This window comes from Crocuta crocuta, unplaced genomic scaffold (genome assembly GCF_008692635.1).
Source record: "Crocuta crocuta isolate KB4526 unplaced genomic scaffold, BGI_CrCroc_1.0 scaffold95, whole genome shotgun sequence".
In the NCBI taxonomy this organism is placed as follows: Eukaryota; Metazoa; Chordata; class Mammalia; order Carnivora; family Hyaenidae; genus Crocuta; species Crocuta crocuta.
In genome coordinates, this window is record NW_027530971.1 from 8,139,819 (window position 1) to 8,156,054 (window position 16,236).

General features: G+C 54.6%; 1 protein-coding gene and 1 pseudogene across 1 annotated transcript in view; one reads left to right on the forward strand and one right to left on the reverse strand.

The window, feature by feature from the left end:
- Positions 1 to 16,236, reverse strand: part of WHRN (whirlin) — an 89,781-nt gene that overhangs the window by 44,689 nt on the left and 28,856 nt on the right. The window contains exon 3 of the mRNA XM_077769917.1: positions 9,803 to 9,928. Within this exon, the coding sequence (XP_077626043.1) occupies positions 9,803 to 9,928 (126 nt within the window). The remainder of the gene's footprint in view (positions 1 to 9,802; positions 9,929 to 16,236) is intronic.
- On the forward strand, positions 1,153 to 1,266 carry LOC144236292 (U2 spliceosomal RNA; annotated as a pseudogene).

Sequence of the window (16,236 nt, forward strand, 5' to 3'; positions counted from 1 at the left end):
GAATGAAAAAAAAGAAAATAGTATTTAGAAACCAAGACCTGGGTGCTAGGTGTGTCCATTTTTAGTGGGGTTTCCCTGCTCGCAGCCCTTCTGAAGGGACAGAGCAAAGAACTATACTACGTATGTATACTAAGTCACCCTAAACACACAGCTTTATTTCTGTGTCTATTTCTCTGCGTGTATACACATAGGCATTTTTTTTTCTTTTTTTGGTTGGTAAATGTGTCCCTATTGATACCTCTTACTAATTCAGCCCCACGAGCTTCCCCCACCCCCCACCTTTTCCTTACTGGTCATGTTTTCTGAAAGTGCAAAGCCGGCTCTCATGGTCTAAAATGAAGTTGTTTCCGGATTCCTAACGTGTATGCCTGTAGAGGAAAAACCAAATCGGCAACTGGAACACAGTGTTTGTGTGTAGTTCCCCTTGTCTCTGCCTTACAGTATCAGTCAAAACAATGTTTTTCAAAATGACTTAGGCACGTGCCTTTCTTCCCCATTCCCTCAGTGTGGTGGTGTGAATCATCATAAAGGTTGGATTCCTTTGTCTTCATTTGGCTCAGTCTGTGCTCCATCTAGACCCCCACAGCTGCTCTGATTTTTAAAAATTTATGTACAATAAAATCCACTCTGGGGCGCCCGGGTGGCTCAGTCAGTTAAGCGTCTGACTTTGGCTCAGGTCATGATCTCACGGCATGGGAGTTCAAGCCCTGCGTTGGGCTCTGTGCTGACAGCTCAGAGCCTGGAGCCTGCTTCGGGTTCTGTGTCTCCCTCTCTCTCTTTGCCCCTCTCCCACTTGTGCTCTCTCTCTCTCAAAAATAAATAAAACATAAAAAAAAAAAAGATTCTCTCTCTCTCCCTCTGTTCCTCTCTGCTCAAACACTCTCTCAAAATTAAAAAAAAAAAAAAAGCCTACTGGAATTGGAAATGGGGGTTGCACTGAATCTAGATCGGTCACATGGAACCTTCCTAACCACAAATACAGGGTCTCTCTCCATTTCTTTCTTTCTTTTTGTTTTGCAGATGTCAGCATACAGGTACTACATGTATTCTGTTATTTATACCTATGCACTTTTTGGTGCTACTCTAAACTGTATTTAAGAACTCTGAGTTCCAGTAACTCACCGTCAGTTTGTAGAAATACAACTGATTCTCATCACTTCTCGGCCTTTTGGCTAAGATCAAGTGTAGTATCTGTTCTTATCAGAAATACAACTGATTCTTGTACGCTGACTTTGTTATCATTCTACCTTGCTAAGTTTATCCATTGGTTCTAGGGGTTTTGTTTTGTTTTGTTTTTTTTGAAGACTCTGAAATTTTCTATACAGGCAATCAGTCTTTGTAAATAGGGTTTCATTTCTGCTTCTCATATGTATGTCTTTCATTTCTTTTTATTGACTTACTTGCACTGATTACAACTTCTCACATGATACCGAACAGGAGTGGTGAGAAAGACATTTTTGCCTTATTCCAATCGTGGAAGACAGCCTTTAGTAGAAAGCCTTTATCTTTCTTAGAAAAAAAGATTTTTTTGTGGATACGTATTTACAAACTGATTCTGAACGTTTTCACCATGAGGTATGTCAGTTGCAGGTTTGCATGGATGTCTGTCATCGAGTCAAGGAAGTTCCCTTTGATTCCTAGTGTGCTGAGAATTTTTATCATAAATGGACACTGAATTTTGTAAATTGCTTTTTCTGTGTGTATGGTTTTTCTCCTTTCATCTGCTCATAGCACTGACTTTTTCTTTTTTTTAATTTATTTATTTTGAGAGAGAGAGAGAGAGAGAGAGTGTGTGTGAGGAGGGGAGGGAGAATCCCAAGCAGTCTCCGCACTATCACCATGGAGCCCAACGCAGGGCTTGAACTCCCGAACTGTGAAGATCATGACTTGGGCCAAAACCACAAGTCGGATGCCTAATGGACTGAGCCACCCAGGCGCCCCAACATTGATTTTCACATATTGATTTAGGTTTGCATTCCTTGGATTAAGAAATCCCCACTTAGTCATGGTAAACATGCCTTTTACAGACTGGAAGATTTGATTTGCTGTTACTTTGTTGAGTATTCTTGTGCTCAGCATGTCCTGAAGGGTAACAACAGTCAGTATATGTCTGGTCTTGGTGTGATTTAACGCTGGCCCCATAAAATGAGCTGGGACACATTCTGCCTCATCTTTTATTTCCAGGAAGAAACTGGAAATATTTTTCTCCTTAATTGTTTTTTTCCTGAAAAAAGATTCATTAGTGAAAGTGTCTGGGCCTAGGTTTTCTGTCTGGGATGGTTTTTCAGTACAAATTCAATTTCTCAGACACATTTATAGAATTCCACGTTTTTCTATTTATCTTTCTTGAATGTAGTTTTACATCTTTCAGGAAATTGGCCCATTCATTTAAGTTCTAGAATTGACAGAATGAGAATTGTTTGCAAGGGGCCCTAATGACCTAAGGTGTTTTTCAACTGTCAGGAATTACATAACTACGAACACCGGATTTTTTGCCATCTCATTAGAACTGCCATTAAATCAGGCACAGTAGCAAATAAAAACACGCTTAAAAAAGCTCCTCCAGACACAAGTAATGTATAGTAGCCGCACCCCTGCCCCCGCCACGAACAAGCAAGGAGGAGCCTCGGAGAGTTTGCCAAGGCTATTCTTGTTTCGCAGCAGAGCTATTTCAGGAAAGCGTGGAAACAGTCAGCAGGCAAGGTCAAAGTGCCTGATGATGCAGGGGCTCTGAGGGGGGTCCTGGCCCACTTCCCCATGACCCTCAGGCAGTCCCTTCCCCATCCTGCCGGTCCTCGGCCTCCCCACGTATAAGATGGGAGGCTGGGAGGCTGGGACTTGTCAGCAGAAATTGACTCCCGCCACCTCCTCTCCATCAGGGAAGGGCCCAGGGCCGGACCCCGTGCCCACAGGGCCCCCGGGCTGAGCAAACCCCACTGTGGGCCACGGCTGCTACTCGGCTCCCTTCCCCAGCAAGGCAAGCGTCTCGGAAGGTAAAGGTCTGACTCTCAGCTCATATCCCCGCGAGGGGGACAATCACTAACGCTTCGTAGTGGGATTTGTTCCTTAAAAAGAGAAAAACGGCAGGCCCTGTGCTGGGTTTAGGCCAGGATGCCAATGAAACCATGGTCAAGATCGAATGTGGGGCCAGAAGGCCTGGTTCGGGGCCTGCCTCGGCCAGACTCACTCCTGCAGTGAAGAAACAGCTCCCGAACACCAGCTGTGTGTCAGGCTCTGTCGCGGGCAGGAGGACACCGCGTTTAAAGACCAGCCAGGCTCTGTTCCGCAGAGATAGTCATGAAATAAGTAATCCAACTGACGATGGGGTGAAAGGGTCCCCAGGGCTGCGGCGAGGGCTCAGAGGTGACACATGCATGGAGGTCACCTGCTGCTGCTGGGTGGTCGGCAAAGGCGGGGGCGGGGCTCAGTCTATAGAGGAGACGCTGGCAGAGCCCATCCCAGGAGGGCCCGTCCCCCCAGCCGCCATCAGCAGTGACACTGACCCGGCATGGCCTCCCACGCAAGCATACAGCACAGAGCCGCACAGCCGCTGCTCGTCCCCCGCCACTGAGACGCAGCGCCGCACCATCCACTCACAGGCGGTCCCACAGCCGCAAGCGGCATAGTGAGGACTTGAAACCTGGAACATTCCTGGGAAAAAGAGCCCGCTCTGATGAACCCCAGCCAGCAGGGCAGCCTACTCCCATCAGCGGGAATGGGAGGGGCCTCCCCAGGAAGACCTCGGGGTGAAGCCTGCGGCCAGGCCGGATCGGGACGGCCTCACTGGACTTGAGAAGCTCAGTGACTTCTAAGAGGAGGAAATGTCCTTCATTTACTCTCCTTGCATTCTTTTTTTTTTTTTTAAGAGAGAGAGAGAGAGGCGGCATGAGCATAAATGGGGGAGGGGCAGAGAGAGAGAGGGAGGGAGAGGTGGGAGAGGGGAGAGAGAGAGAAAGAAAGAGAGAAGAGTCTTAAGCAGGCTCCATGCTCAGCATGGAGCCTGACACAAGGCGTGGTCTCATGACCCTGAGATCATGACCTGAGCCGAGATCAAGAGCTGGACCCTTGGGGCACATGGGTGGCTCAGTCAGTTGGGCGTCTAACCTCGACTCAGGTCATGATCCCATGGTCCATGGGTTCGAGGCCCACATCAGGCTCTGTGCTGACAGCTCACAGCCTGGAACCTGCTTCAGATTCTGTGTCTCCTTCTCTCTGTGACCCTCCCCTGCTCACGCTCTGTAAATCTCTCTAAAAAATAAACAAACATTTTTTTTGTTCAGGTACCCCATGCATTCTTTTGATATTTGGTCAAGTCAGTCTACTAAGGAGGTGACAGCAAAGTACATGGCCTTTGGAGGGCCTGAAAGCCCAGGGGCCCCATATCCCTGTGTGATCCTGAGCAAGTTACTGCACCTCTCTGAGCCTCAACTGCTCATCTATTAAACAGCACTATTCACGCCCTCCATGGGCCATGGGAAGGATTATGTAGGAGTGTATCTGAAGTGTTTATTTAGCACAGTGCCTGATTCATAATAACTGGTTAATAACTAGCAACTACCGTCATTATTTTTTGTTTTTAAATGCCAGTAGATCTGGCTGTCCCCAAAGGAATAAACAAGGTCTCACGGCCCATTCTGTGGTGGGGGCTAGAGGCTGGTGGGGCAGGTGCAGAAGAAGAAGAGAGGCCTGAAGGTAAATGCAGAAGGGGGAGTCAGCCCCTACCAAGAGGGTTGGAAAGTTCCACGCGCCACCCCGGCCACCCCCAGGGTAAGTGCTGGGAAGGGCCTGACCTCCTCCGAGGACCCTCCCCGCTAGCAGCTGACTTGCCCTCCCCTGGGCTCCCACGGCCCTCAGAAGCTAAGTGAGCCGCTGGAGGCCAGGCCAAAGGCAGTATTTCCACCCCAGGAAAATTCTGCACAGCAGCAAGGAGCCCTATTGACAAATAAAGCAAATAAAGCCTGTTCTTGGCTCCACCACCCACAGGGCCGAGCCCCTTTATTCCATTTCAATACACTTGATTCTACTGGCAGCACACTGGCAATAACTGGAATTCATCAGGGCTGGACGCCCGAGTGAGTGTAGGCAGCATGTTCGAGGGAGCCTGGAGGGCAGCGTGAACTGGAGGTAGGGAATGTAAAATGCCTCACTGCGGCGGGGCCTGAAAAAGGAACGGCCTCTCCGAAAGGCAGGCATATTATGAGCAAATAGGGCCTTTGCCTGCCCGCGACAGAGAAGCGACTGGAAAACTTCTAGGGAGGGAGTATCTTTCAGCTGCCGTGTTTCAAGATGGAAACGGGTTTAGTGCTGCTGTTTTCACGATGAGAACAGCAATGTTCGCTGCATGCGAACCCTCAGCAGGGATGCAAAGAACAGCAAAAGTCATTGGCAATGCTGCTGCTTTCGGATAACCACACTGATGTTTCGGTACAGGTCCGAGGGCCTGTTTCTCTGCGCATATTTTCATGCGCAGCTACAGCCTGCATGAGCTCTGCATGTGAGGGAAGTGGTTTTGCAGCCTGTGTTCACATAATAACAGACCTTGGCCATCCCTCTGCATTGCTAACTACTGATCTGGAATATCATCTTTTCATGGCTGCACAGCCTTGGATGAATTACCCCCNTGGTCTGGCTCTGTTCACTCCGTCAGCATCATCTAGCACCTTCTCCTCTGCCAGGCTTTCTGCATTTAGCCACTCGGGCCTTGCTTTGCTTCCGGGAACACTTCATTCCACGTCAGGGACTTAGCGCTTGCTGTTCTTTCTGCCGGAAATTCTCATGTCCTCCTTCCCAGCATGGATTTCCTTCTCTTCTTTTGAATTTCAACAGAAATGTTTCTTCCTCCGGGAAGCCTTCCCAGATCTCCAAGATGAGAGCTGGCCTCCCCTGTTATACATCCACACGGTCTCATGTGCTTTGCCATCTTATTATTTACCCTGAATGTTTGATTCAACAAACAATCGTGTAATTTGGCCTCCCCACTGCACCCCATCTTCCCGCTGGAAAGAAAGTTCCTGGAGCTCAGAGACTATGTCTGTCTTGCTCAGCTCAGAAGCCACAGGGCGAGGACAGTGCCTGAAGTGCAGGAGTCCTCCGTCGATATCTGCTGATTAAATGGAAGGAAGGGAAGGAGAAGCAGCAGGTGAAGGAGAATGGAATTTGTTCCTGGACTCTGGGCACCCTCCGGCCATCTCAGGCCGGGAGAAAAGGTGCGGACGTAGGAGAAAGCCTCCCAAATCACCTGGCCTGATTCTTCAACTCCTCACTGTCCAAGCAGGGAGACTGAGGCCAGAGAGGGGAAGGACACGGCCGCCCTCACACAGCTGGTCGGCGGCAGGTCCTAGGCTCCTGTCCTTCCCTGCACAAGGCTCTGTCAGGCCTGAGTTCACATCCCAGCTCTGACTTTAGAGAGAATTTGACCCTCAACTCCATGAGCCTCCGTCTCGTCAGCTGTAAACCAGAGACAATGACACCTCTTACCACTGGGAGGCGGTGGATAAGAGCAGTTAAGAAGGTGGCGTGTGCTGGGGTGGGTGCAAACCCAGCCCCTCTCAGCTGGGGCGCCTTGGGCACGTTTCTGAACTGTTTCCGAACCTGCCACTGTGGAACAGGGATGAGAATGCCCCTCTCTCTCACACTGTCATAAAAATCACGTCACACCGTGAAGCGTTCGGCACAGCTCCTGACACGGAGAATCCTCAGAGAGTAGATGACATGATAATAAAAGCTACCATCTGGGGGCACCTGGGTGGCTCAGTTGGTTGAGCATCCGACTTCGGCTCAGGTCACGACCTCACGGTTCCTGGGTTCGAGCCCCGCGTCAGGCTCTGTGCTGACAGCTCAGAGCCTNATAAACAAAACATTAAAAACAAAAAAAAGCTACCGTCTGTCAGTAATGAGAGAGACACACAGAGACAGAGAGAGAAAGTGTGCTCAGTGTTCTCAGGCCAGACCCTAACACATCATCTTTCACGCTCCTGCCCCCTTTCCTTTAACATGGAGCCCTCAGAATGCATCCGCCACAAAGTGTGGAATCTGCCCATATGTTTCCAGTCACTGAGGACACTGCTCATGTCATCACACAGCAGTCTCTCCAAGAGAGACCAGAGGGAAATTGCTCTCAGGCCTCAGGAAGAGGAATAACTGAGCTTCTAAAGCACAGTTGGTCTGTTTTCAAGAGCACAGTTGGTCTGTTTTCATCTCACAGATGTCACAGACCTGCTTCTTTCTCTCTTTGCACTGGCTGCCAGGAAGCTCAGAGCCAAATCTGTGTCCTGACTGTGGAGCAAGTCTTCCAAAAAGACCCTCCCTCTGGCTTCATCCCTTTATCTCAGCCCTCATTTTTCTTCTCTCCAATGTCCTCACCCATTTATTAAAGAAAAAAAAAATCTGTATTCCATGCTGAGAAACAGCTACTTAATCTCTTTTGGAATTTGGTGCTGGTCCGGGGTGGGAGGGTGGGATAAATGGAATTAAAACTGCATACAGGTCAAATGCAATGCCTAACGCTCGAGTGAACTACACTAGTGGAACACCTGGTGACTCTGAAGAAAGCATGTGCTTTGTGGAGCACGACTGTACCACTGTCAGCCTCTCCGCCTCGACAAAGGCCCTGTGGTTACAGCAGCTGCTGACGCTAGGGGAGCCGGGTGAATGATAAATGGGAAATCCCTTTGTAACTTCTCCGTAAATCTAAAATTCTTCCAAAATAACAAGCCTCTTAAACCAAATATGCACACAGACTGACTACTACGGGATGGTTCCCTCGTGAGGGGTCCCACTGAAGCGTTATCTTTACCTGAGAGCCCAGCCTGGGCCCAGACCCGGGGCCTTGCAGAGCCAACGAGACCCAGCCAGCACCTGTGAGGCTGCGACTGCCCGCCCAGCTGGCCCGGTCGCGAGCACAGTCCCAGAACCAGAGTCCCGACTACTGCATGGAGTCCCAGCCGTGTTCCCACTGGCTGTGGCAGGCTCTGAGTCTCGGCTGCTGGGCCTGTAAAATGGGCTAACCCAGGGACACGCTCCCACCGGCGTGTTGTGGGTATGCAAATCAACGGCATCAAGAGCCCGAGAAGCAGCAGGCTGCCTCAGGCCACCCCGGCTGCTGTAACGAAGCATCACAGACTGGGTGTGACGCTTATAAACAGCAGACATGTATTTCTCAGAGTTCTCGGGGCTGGAAGTCTGGGATCAGGGGCAGGCACGGTCGGGCTCTGCCAGGGACCCTCCTCCGGCTTGCAGACAGTCCACTTCTTGTGTCCTCACTTGTGGGGAGGGAGCTCTACAGGGTCCCGACTCCTATTCATGATCTAATCCCTCTCCGAGGCCCCACCCCCTAACCCCGGCCCTGTTGGGGGTTAGGGACTCACATGCGAACTAGGGGAACACGAGCATTCAGGCCGTAGCAGAGACACTTGCTCACGTTATCATTACTGTTATTGCCAGCTTTTTCCTCTCATCTGTCACCTAGTATGCTTATCTGGGAAAAGGAAGAGAAGCACAGACACAGGGAGGGACCGTCCAAGGTCACACAACTGTTAGAGCAGAAACAGCAAAGTTGGGATTCGAACCCAATCTTCCAGACTCCAAGCCCAGAGCCGTTCCCACTACATCCCACGCCCCAAAAGCAGCTGACAGAGCCCCCCCCGCCCACTCCAGCCCGCCCACCATGATGCGGCGCGAGGGTGGGGGTGCGGGGGGTCTCTCCTGACCGCCACTCTGATCTGCCACGACCCTCTCCTCGCGTCTGCACAGAGAATTGGCTTCCCACAAGTCAGCGGGGCATTCGAGGCCCACCTCATCTCGTGCTTCATTCCGCAGCCATCTAGTTGCCCACCGTCGGACCCCGTGGGGCTCCCTCAGTAACGCCCTCTTCTTCCCCGCCCCATCCACGCCCACCTGTCTCGTTCCACAGGGCTGGCTCAAATGCCACCCGTGCCCATGGTTACTGCCCCCGTCGCTGCTGCCTTGGCTTCCCCGGCGTCAGGATTTAGCCCATTTATTTAGGTGATCTGTCCCCTGGGCACAGGGTCCTTGCCTCTGCCTCACGCACTGTCACCTCACGCACTGTCACGGGCCCCCAGCACTCAGAGCAAGTACTGGCAGCGAGGGGGTACAGTGCAGCGGCTCCGACCACGGAATGAGGGTGACTGGGCTCAGCCCTGCTCTGCAAGTCATCAGCTGGGACGTCTGTCTCACCGTCTCTCCGTGTCTACCTCCCCGACTGGACAATGTGGGTAACAGCCACCCACCCCAAGGGGCAGCCCGAGGCTTCAATGAGACACGTGTGAAGTCAGTTACCAGTGCCAGGCACCCAGTTAGCGCTCTTTAAAATGAGAGCAAATGATATTATTTCAGTAACTGCCGGCTGCCTGGATGGAATGCCAACTGGGAGCTGCTCGGTGCAGCCCCAACCCAGCTCCCGTTTCTCTGCTCTTCTTTGTCAATGTTCTAGAACCTGAGGTTGGGGCCATGGCAGAGCCATTGACGGTGTTTGCAAAACAGCAGCCGCGAAGAGCTGGGCTGGCCAGCTGCCTGGCACCACGTGGGAGGCTGCGCAGCTCCAAGGACAGAAACCGGCTTGGGAGGGTGGCCGGGGGGCGAGGGGGTGTGTGCTGCTGCTGGCTCTGAGCTGCGAGTTGGAGGCATGCGGCCCGGGGGGTCTCCTGGCTGGGACCAATTCCCAAAGTGGGGTGCCGACTGCCTCTCTGAAGGCTACACACAGCTCCGTGCAGGGCTCCGTGGCCCTTGACCCCAAGCATGCAGCCCCGGTGCCCGTCCCCTCCCATGGGAGTCAGCCACTCACCTTGAGTCCGCTGCCTTCCGCTTCGGAGCCTGGGTCCACGCCGGTGACATAAATGCCCAGGCCATACTCGGCTCCCCCTCGGATCGTAAGGCCCAGGGACCGGCCGTCCCCCAGCACCAGGTTCACCTGCGGGAGGGACAGAAGATAGCACTGGAGGGTCAGCAGGGTGACAGGAACTTCCTTGGGGAGGGGGCATCGCAGGCTATAGTAAGCCCCTGACTTACCTTGAAGGGCACACGGATTCAGGCCTGGAACATTCCAGATCCCCTGCCCCAGTTCTGCCTCCACTTGCTGAGTGACCTTGGGGAAGTCCCTCTCCCTCCCAGGGCCACGGCTGTAAGTGCGGTAAGAGGAAGGCGAGGCAGGAGGGGACCCCTGACGCTAACATCCCGGAGCCTCGACGTTCCGGGTTTTCATGTGCGCTTCACACTGCGGGAGCCACGCACACCCTCGCTGCCCTTCAGCACACCCTTCAGCCAGGGAGAGGCTGCTCTGGCCCCAGGCTCCCTCACCTCCCATCTTCCTTGGGTTCAAGGCTAACTGCACTCTGCCACTAAGGATCCCCTGCCTCCTCCCCGGAGGCCTCCCACCAAGCCAAGGTCTCCGGCCTCCCCAGGGGTCCCCTGCCCTGCCACCCACCCCAGTGGGTCACAGCAGTATTGCTTCAGCTGCCCCCCATTCTACAAACACTAGGAGCACCGGCTGAGCGCAGAGCCGGTGCTGGGCCAGGGACCGAGAGGCCACCCAGGCACAGTCCCACTCCCGAGGGGCTCACCAGAGGGACACACGGACCGGTGAATAGACCTTCACAGGACAGTGTGATCAGGGCGAGATGGGGCGGCCCACGGGGCCATGAGAATGCACAGAGGGTGCAAGGCCCTGCCTGGGGGAGGGTGGTGGACAGGGGGCTTCCTGGAGGTGACATCTTCAACCAGGCAGGGGCAGGGCAGGGGCGAGAGGGGCTTTCCAGGGCTACAGGTCAGAAGTAGGGCAGCACGCCTTGCCTAGATAGGCCGGTGGACCTAAGTCAGTGTCGCCAAGGCGGGGCACACAGAGGGCTAGCTGGGGGGCTAGGCGGACGGGCAGGGGGCGGGTTTGGGAAGGCCTCATGATTCGTGAAGGAACATGCAGGAGCGCACAGGTTCAGTGTGCCCTGAGGATGAGGGAGTAATTTATGGAAAGGAGGCGGCCCTAGAACAGCTGGAACTCACCCCAAAAGGATAGAAAATACCCCTCAACAAGTTAATACCCAGGCGCATGGAAGGGACCCGAGAAGAACACAGGGTGACTGCCCCACAGGACAGCGCGGGCACCTGTCAGCTTCAGGGGAGGGCAAATGTCACGGAGTTAGGGAAGCTTTCTGTTTCCAAAAAGTTATTCATCCAAGAATCACCAAGCGCTTTGCCCAGTCATCCGAAGCCTTTTACATATATTATCTCACTTAATTCTTCAACCACCCTGGGTGGAGGTGGTGAAGGGGACAGACTCAAGTCCAAAATGCCCGATGAGACGGGGGCTGCTGTGTGACCCTGGGCAAGTTACTTAATGTCTCTGTGCCTCTTTGGCCTCCCCACCTATAAAAGGAGGGTGAAAATAGCCTTATGAAGTTACTACGGAAAGGATCAAATTAAGAGACAGGTAGGCTAGTTTCTGGCCCAGGGTGAGTGCCTGGTAAGCGGCAGCCGTGGCTGGTTCCGTTTTGCACACGACCAAACCAGACAGGGCCACAGCGGACCACTGCAGGCTGGCAGGCAGTCATCCCGAGAGAGCCCCAGATGGAGCGCCTTCACAGCGTTTGGCTCCGGGACTGCACACTCCGGGGGTGGCCCCAGCCCCCTTCGGGCCACAGTGGCTCCCGGTTTCCTCCGGAAACACAAGACCACATTAGAAAGGACAGCATCCGTGAGGCCCTCGTAGCTCTCGGGAGGCACCTGGGAACGGTGACCCAGAAACATCGGAGAGATGGATGTTCCAGAAGCAGCAGGCTCTGAGCATGGGCTCGGGACCTGCGCCCGCCTGCCCCAGCATGGCTCTGCAGCCGGGAGAGCTCTCGGTGACGTGGGTGCACGCCCCCCACGGTCTGCCCTCACACAAAGATCTGTGTGTCTGGAAGGGGACAGCGTGCTGGTCACCTGTGCAGGCCCCGCGGCCAGACCGCTCAGGCCTAATCCTGGCATAACTCTTGCTGCGTGTGTTGCTCTGCGCCAGTGACCCCAGCTCTCTGCGCCCCAGCTTCCTCATCTGCCAAACTGCGGAAAGCGTGGCTCCGTTGGAGTGTTGTTGGAGATGAATAGGTCCGCACGGCGGGAGCACTTAGACTTGAGCCAGGCGCTCAGAAAACACCGGCTGTTGCTCGAATCTCCGGAGTGGCCCTCTCCAGCCAGCCTGCGGCTCGCTTGCACAGCTGTCCTCCCAGAGCCAACAGGTGCGCTGCTCCGGGGGCCGGGCCGGGCTCTCTGGGTGCTCGCTCCCCCAGCCCCAAGTCTGCGCCAGGCCTCGAGCACGGGGCCAGGTGACGGGGTCCCTGTCTGCGGGGTGTTGGCTGCTGGTGGCTCGCAGCAGGGGGGGGTCCCTGCCAGGAACTGCCCACTCCCCAGTGGTGTCCATGCAGGGACTGGGAGAAGGGGGCAGGCGAAGAAAGAGCCAGAGCCCGGCCTCCATGCAGGACAACGCTGTGGGGCCAGGGCAACCCCAGTGCTCCCGCGGGACCGGCCGCAGCGTCACAGACCTGTCCCGCGTCCCTGGCGCCGTCACCAGCGTCGAGCCCGGGGCACGGGACTGCTGCTGTGATAAATGGCCACATATGTAGCGGCTTCAAACAGCACAGATTCATTATCCTAGGTGCTCTGGAGGCCAGGAGTCTAAAGTGAGTGGACAGGACTGCGCTCCTTCCAGAGGGAAGAACCTGTTTCCGGGCCCTCTCCAGCCTCCAGAGCCGCCTGCCTTCTCGGGCTCACGGCCCCTCCTCCATCTTCAAAGCCAGCGGGGTAGAACCTTCCCACCGCTCTCTGCTCCTGGCGGTCCGTCACCTTTTCTCAGACTCCGACCTCACTGCCTTGTTCTCAGGATCCTTGAGGCTGCACCGTGCCCACCCACAGAACACAGGAGCCGTCACTCCCTCACGTCTGCAAAGTCTCTTTGGACATGGAAGGTGATGTCTTCCTAGGCTCTAGGGAAGGGGCCACCAGAGGCACCCGTCTAGAAACCTCCTCAGGGAAATCTCGGTCTCAGGGTCTGTTCTGGGAAGCCTGACCTCAGCCAGAGTGTCTCAGAAATAAGATGTTGGAGCCCTGAAGGCCTAGAGGGTCATTCTGGGGAAGGGGAAGGGAAGACACGTATTCTGGGAAAAGCAATGTGTCCAGAACTCAGAACCTGGATAGAGCTGGGCCCCCAGGAGTCCCATACGGTTCTGTCTAGCTGAAGTATGGGGGGCGAGGAGGGGGGGAGACGGAAAGGGACAGGGGTAGCCAGTGGGGGCCGTGAGCCAGGCCGCAAAGCATGGGCTTTAGGCCAGGAGACTACTGGCCCCCAGAGGGGCTACTTTTCTGGAGAGGGTGTGCACCTTGAGACAGTGGTGGAGAGGGGGAGGCAGGGGGCTCAGACCTGGGGGAGGCCAGTGACACGGGATGGGGACAGAGCCAGGANGCCACCCAGGTGCCCTGTCCTTGGCTGTTGACTGCTGTATTTCCAAAACTCAAATCAGTTTTTGGCCCATTGTAGGCATTCAATAAACATTTCAGGGTGAAAAGGTAGGAGAGTAGGCAGCATCTAGCTGGAGTTTGATAAGCGATGGCGGTTAATGGAATGAATGACTACACTGAAGGCACTGCTGTGCCCTTCACTTACACACATGATTATTAACCCCTGAACAATCCCTCGTGCCTGCCGGGACTGTCCCCGTCGCAGGGACAGGGAAGCTTCAGTGACCAAGCCATGGTTAAGGGACTTGTCTCAGGTCACACGATGAGGAAATTCAGACACCAGGCTTCAAACCCAGGGCCAAAGCCGCCGCTCGCTCTGCACCAGATTAGGTCCCGGCCTGAGTCAAGGGCAGATTGCGTCCTGTCTCTGTGGCTGATCGAGGGGAGTTTGGGGAGCTGCCTCTTGGGCTGACGGCTCGGCATGGTGTGGCAGCCGAGGGAACCAAGCATTGAACGGGACTTGCCCTTTTGCTCAGGGACAAAGGGCCCAGCTGGGTGACACCTGAGCCTTACCATTGGCTGCTTCTGCCCTTCATCCCCCCAATCCCAGGTGCCGACCACGACTGGAGCCATGAGCTTGGAGGCCTCTGCTGAGGCCATGAGCTGCCCAGCCCTGAAGGGCTAGAGCCAGGGCACACGGGAGGGGATGGGGATCTCTTCCTCCTCGGGCACCAGGAGGTGCCTCCTAGACAGGACTTAGATCTGAGGACAATTTGGCCCCACCACGTGCAGGCTGTGTGGCCTGGAGCAATGCCTTCAGCCTTTCTGCACTTCCGCTCTTTCATCTGCAAAATGGGAATATTGGTGCCACCTGCAAATACAGATTTGGCTTAAAAGTCAAAAAATTTGGGGCTCTGGGTGGCCCAGCTAGTTAAGCGTCTAACTCTCTTAAGTTTATTTATTTATTTTTGAGAGAGACAGAGAGAGAGAGGGAGGGAGAATACACGCTGAGGAGGGGCAGAGAGAGAGACGCACACAGAGTCTGAAGGAGGCTCCATGCTCTGTGCTGTCAGCACAAAGCCTGACGTGGGGCTTAAACTCACAAGCCAGGAGATCATGACCTGAGCAGGAGTCGGACACTGACTGAGCCACCCAGGCGCCCCCAAGTGTCTGACTCTTGATCTTGGCTCGTGTCATGATCTGGCAGTTTGTGAGTTCGAGCCCCACATCGGGCTCTGCGCGGACGGCACGGAGCCTGCTTGGGTTCTCTCTCTCTCTCTCTCTCTCTCGCTCTGTCTCGCTCTTCGTCTCAAAATAAATAAACTTTTTTAAAGAGTCAAACGATTCTATGAAACTGCGTCAAAATCTGAAAATGCCAGTGTGGAGGAAAACCACCGGAGCACTGGGTCCCTCGCACCGGCTGCTGGTGTCCATAACCCAACTGATGGCCCTTCTCCGAAAAGCGGGGGTGACAGACCGTTCGTGCGGCCTGCGGGAACGACAGAAGCAGGAGAGAGGGGCTTCTCCTGAAAGCCCGGCTCTGTTCCGCGGGCTGCTCCGCCTGTGGCTCCGGAGCGGCCGCCCCTTCACAACAAGGACCCAAGAGAGGTCCGCTGTGTCCTGAAGCTCCGACTCAAGGGCAGGTCGGGGCGGGCGCCTGAATCAGAGCNCCGGGGAGCACATTCAAACATCCTCCACGTCAAGCCGTTTGGAAGAATGAGCTCGCCCCTGCCTCCGGCTCCTGAACGACCCCACCGTGAACATCCGCACACCCAGAAGGCCATGGGGGCCCCGGAACCTTCCCCCAAGGTCTGTTTTCCACCTTGGAAGTTCATCTGGACTGGAACCAGGAGCGTCATTACTGGCTCCAGGGGCTCTTTATGCTTCGTGTCTACTCCCGCCAGGCCCACACCCCCTCCTTTGAGGACGAGCCTAGCACCCCCTTTTCTTCGTGATCTCATACAGGTCTTAGCATGCATGGGACCGATGTCACCATCCCCCTCCCTGCTGCCTGCAGGAAAATGTCCCCACTGGTGCCCACGCTCCCAGCGGGTCTTCCCAGCCCTGCTGTTCCCCAAGCGTAACTCACACACGACAGCGGTGGGGGAGAGGGGCTCCCAAGGCCCATCTTGCTCTCTCCGCCCTTCCTCCCACCATCACACCCTCTGCCTGGACCACCGTTCTTCCACTGCCAAACTCCAAATGTTACCTCCTCCAGGAAGCCTTCCCAAATCTCTGGCTGGCAGCATCTCCCTCATCTGCAGCCACAGCACTCTCCCTGTCCCCGTCACAGAGCCTATCACCTGGGACCGCGGGGAATGTGCCACGGGGGGCCCTCAGCTTGCCTCCTCGGGGCTCCTCACACTGGGGAGGCACAGGGCAACGTCAGGACACAGGGCTTGGAAAGAGACAGGCCTGGCCTTGCCCCCGGACACCAACCACCCCCAGCTGTGTGAGGCCAGGCACTCATTGCTCTGCTGCGGTACAAAGGCCCCATGTGAAGGCTGCTGGGGAAAAACTCATACCACCTCACCCATGAGGATGGCTATTATCAGAAACAACAGAAAACAAAACAAAACAGAAAATAACAAGTGTTGGCGAGGATGTGGAGAACCTGGAATCCTCATGCACTGTTGCTGGGAATGTAAACTGGTACAGCCACTGTGGACAGCGGTATGGTGGCTCCGCAAGATATTAAAAATACAATTACCATGTGCTCCAGCAACGTCATTTCTGGGTATTTTATCTAAAAGGACTGAAAGCAGGGTCTCCAAGAAATATCTGTACACCAAC